The sequence below is a fragment of the Oncorhynchus mykiss genome, unplaced genomic scaffold (assembly GCF_013265735.2).
Source record: "Oncorhynchus mykiss isolate Arlee unplaced genomic scaffold, USDA_OmykA_1.1 un_scaffold_311, whole genome shotgun sequence".
NCBI lineage: Eukaryota > Metazoa > Chordata > Actinopteri > Salmoniformes > Salmonidae > Oncorhynchus > Oncorhynchus mykiss.
In genome coordinates, this window is record NW_023493760.1 from 155,145 (window position 1) to 158,477 (window position 3,333).

Genomic DNA, 3,333 nt, shown 5'->3' on the forward strand with positions numbered 1-3,333 from the left:
GGAACTAATGGGGATCCCTAATAAACCCCAGGAAGAGTAGCTGCTGCCTTGGCAGGAACTAATGGGGATCCATAATAAACCCCAGGAAGAGTAGCTGCTGCCTTGGCAGGAACTAATGGGGATCCATAATAAACCCCAGGAAGAGTAGCTGCTGCCTTGGCAGGAACTAATGGGGATCCATAATAAACCCCAGGAAGAGTAGCTGCTGCCTTGACAGGAACTAATGGGGATCCCTAATAAACCCCAGGAAGAGTAGCTGCTGCCTTGACAGGAACTGATGGGTATACATAATAAATACAAATACTTGTATCAATTTTTGTGTGTCTCTTTAGTCTTGGATTCTAAAATGCTAATTAGCATCAAAGTAGACGACATGCAAGACTACAAATCCCTGCAAGCTCCTGCATGTCATCTCTAGCCGATACCTTTCACAGAACAGTTCACTGAATTGTCCATTGAAATACATTTGGACAATTTAATCATTGCTACATTAAGGCCTGATTGGTGGAGTGCTGCAGAGATGGTTGTCCTTCTGGAAGGTTCTCCCATCTCCACAGAGGAACTCTGGAGCTCTTTCAGAGTGAACATCGGGTTCTTGTTCACCTCCCTGACCAAGGCCCTTCTCCCCAGATTTCTCAGTTTGGCCGGGCGTCCAGCTCTAGGAAGAGTCTTGGTGGTTCCAATCTTCTTCCTTTTAAGAATGATGGAGGCCACTGTGTTCTTGGGGACCTTCAATGCTGAAATTTTTTGGGGGTACCTTTCCCCAGATCTGTGCCTCGACACAGTCCTTTCTCAGAGCTCTATGGACAATTCCTTTGACCTCATGGCTTGGTTTTTGCTCTGACATGCACTCTAAACTGTGGGACCTTATATAGACAGGTCTGTGCCTTTCCAAATCATGTCCAATCAATTGAATTTACCACAATTGGACTCTAATCAAGTTGTAGAAACATCTCAAGGATGATCAATGGAATCAGGATGCATCGAGTTTCAATTTCGAGGTTCATAGCAAAGGGTCTGAATACCTAAGTAAATACATTTATAAAAACCTGTTTTCGGTTTGTCTTTATGGGGTATTGTCTGTAGATTGGGGTCAACATTACTCCAAAGGATTTGAATTTGTTAAAAGTCCATTTTGATACAGAAACACTAAACCATGATTTAGATGTATTAAGAACAAGTTGATTGACAGAGTCATGAAAAATTGGAAGAATTGAATAAATCACATTTTTGGCTATGATAAAAGATATGCCTCTGGGGTCAAAATTATCCATGTCAGAAGTATGGTTCAATGAAAATGTGTACTGGGTGTAAAGTTTGTTTTAAATTCTCACTCATTAAACACAAATCAATCAACACATGCTTCTTTTTGAACGACTTAATATAATATTAAACTTTTATTAAATAAATGAAAAATTTGGTTCCTCAACTGCGTTGCCCACTCCAGTCCTCAGATGGCGATGTACGTCTTTTAGGTTCCGGCGACGCTGCTAGTGTGACGTATAATCTAGTGGACGGGACGCTCCTTCAACAACAACAGCTAGTCAGACACCTCGGTAGGTTTCTAGCAAACATAGCTACAACATTCACGCTCTTTACACTGTTTTGGTGTATATTCGCGCTGTGTATTAAACACACTTCTGTCGTATGTACTTGATGACCCACGTAATTATATATTTACGTTGTTTGTCAGCTAGCTGGTTTGCTAAGTTAGCTTAGAACTAGGCTAGTCGCTAATGCTAGCTAGCTAACATCTCCGACCATGAGTTCACCAAGCTACTCTCCTCCTGATAAAGAAGCTCTCATCAAAGAGGAGGAGGAAGAGGAGTCTGTTACAATACAAAAACAAGTAGAGGGTGAGGCTGTTACCGTGAAAGAAGAAGAGAAAGACGTTTCAGTGAAAGAAGAGGAAGACGCGTTCAGAGTGAAAGAGGAGGAGGATGTTACAGTAAAAGAAGAGGAGGATGCAGTTTTTGGAGTGAAAGAGGAGGAGATGACTGTCACATTGGAGGAAGAAGAGGAGGTTGGAGATCTGTTTAACACCAGTAAGTACCGTCTCTGCAGTCGTTGAACCAATATGCAGTAAAGGGGTTCTACACTTTAATGTTGTTCTGTAGGAATGGCTGAAGCTGCACTGTAACGTGTAGAACATCAAGAGTGGGCCAACAATTGATCAAATGCATCCAATGACAATGCATGAACTACTGTAGTCCTCAATATCTCCTATTAGATTAGCCCAATGTGTAGTCTTAAAGGGGCAATCAGACTTATACATTAATGATATGTACCCATTGTTTCTTGAAGAATTCACTTATAAATGCCTCATGAGCTTAGTTCAACTGTCGTACCCCATCAGAACCCCAAAATATAAGCTTTCTTTTACTCCAATAATTGTCAGTAAATATAAACAAACACTGTATATCCTCAAAACATGGTTAAAACAATAATGTTGATATCATGGATGGTTGCATTTCTCCAGCCCCATCCCTTTTTACCAAAACGGGCAGTTCGCTTTGTTATTCTTTCAACATGTGATTGCTGCCCCCGTTACTCCTCAAGGTCCAGGGACTGTAATGTTTCTTTCAGAGGTAGACTGGCTCTGGCAGCCAAAATCGTCAAATATTCCATCTAAATGTGAATCGATAATCAATCAATTTGCGATACGTTTCTACAAACATAAATTGCTGTACTCACATGATACTTTCATATCACATCAAAATAATTTCACATGATACTTTCATATCACATCAAAATAATTTCACATGATACTTTCATATCACATCAAAATAGGTAACCAGTTGCGACGCCCCAAATGGTAAACCAAATTGGTTTCTCTTGATTTCTCCTTCCTTCAGGCTGCTTTTTCTTCTTTGGACTTTATATGGCGGTTGGCAACCAACTTTAAGGTGCATTACCACCATCAACTGGACTGGAGTGTGGACCTCAGTTCATCTTTCAATCTCCCACGTATATACCAAGACATTCATGAAGAGGGCACAACAAAATATTTTCCCCCTCAGGAGACTGAAAAGATTTGGCATGGGTCCCCAGATCCTCAAAAGTTAATTCAGCTGCACCATCGATAGCATCCTGACCGGTTGCATCACCGCCTGGTGTGGCAACTGCTCGGCATCTGACCCTAAGGCACTACAGAGGGTAGTGCGTACGGCCCAGTACATCACTGGGGTCAAGCTTCCTTCCATCCAGGACCTATATACTAGGTGGTGTCAGAGGAATGCCCACAAAATTGTCAGAGACTCCAGTCACCCAAGTCATAGACTGTTTTCTCTGCTAACCCACGGCAAGCGGTACCGGAGTGCCAAGTCTAGGACC

General features: G+C 41.9%; 1 protein-coding gene across 1 annotated transcript; it reads left to right on the forward strand.

Annotated features, from left to right (window-relative positions):
- The first annotated feature begins 1,489 nt into the window (after window positions 1–1,489).
- LOC118950551 (cilia- and flagella-associated protein 251-like) lies at window positions 1,490–3,089 on the forward strand. Its single transcript, XM_036973767.1, has 2 exons — window positions 1,490–2,045; window positions 2,856–3,089. The coding sequence occupies exons 1-2, from the start codon at window positions 1,763–1,765 to the stop codon at window positions 2,903–2,905; spliced, it is 333 nt and encodes a 110-aa protein (XP_036829662.1). The 5' UTR covers window positions 1,490–1,762; the 3' UTR covers window positions 2,906–3,089.
- Window positions 3,090–3,333: the final 244 nt, after the last annotated feature.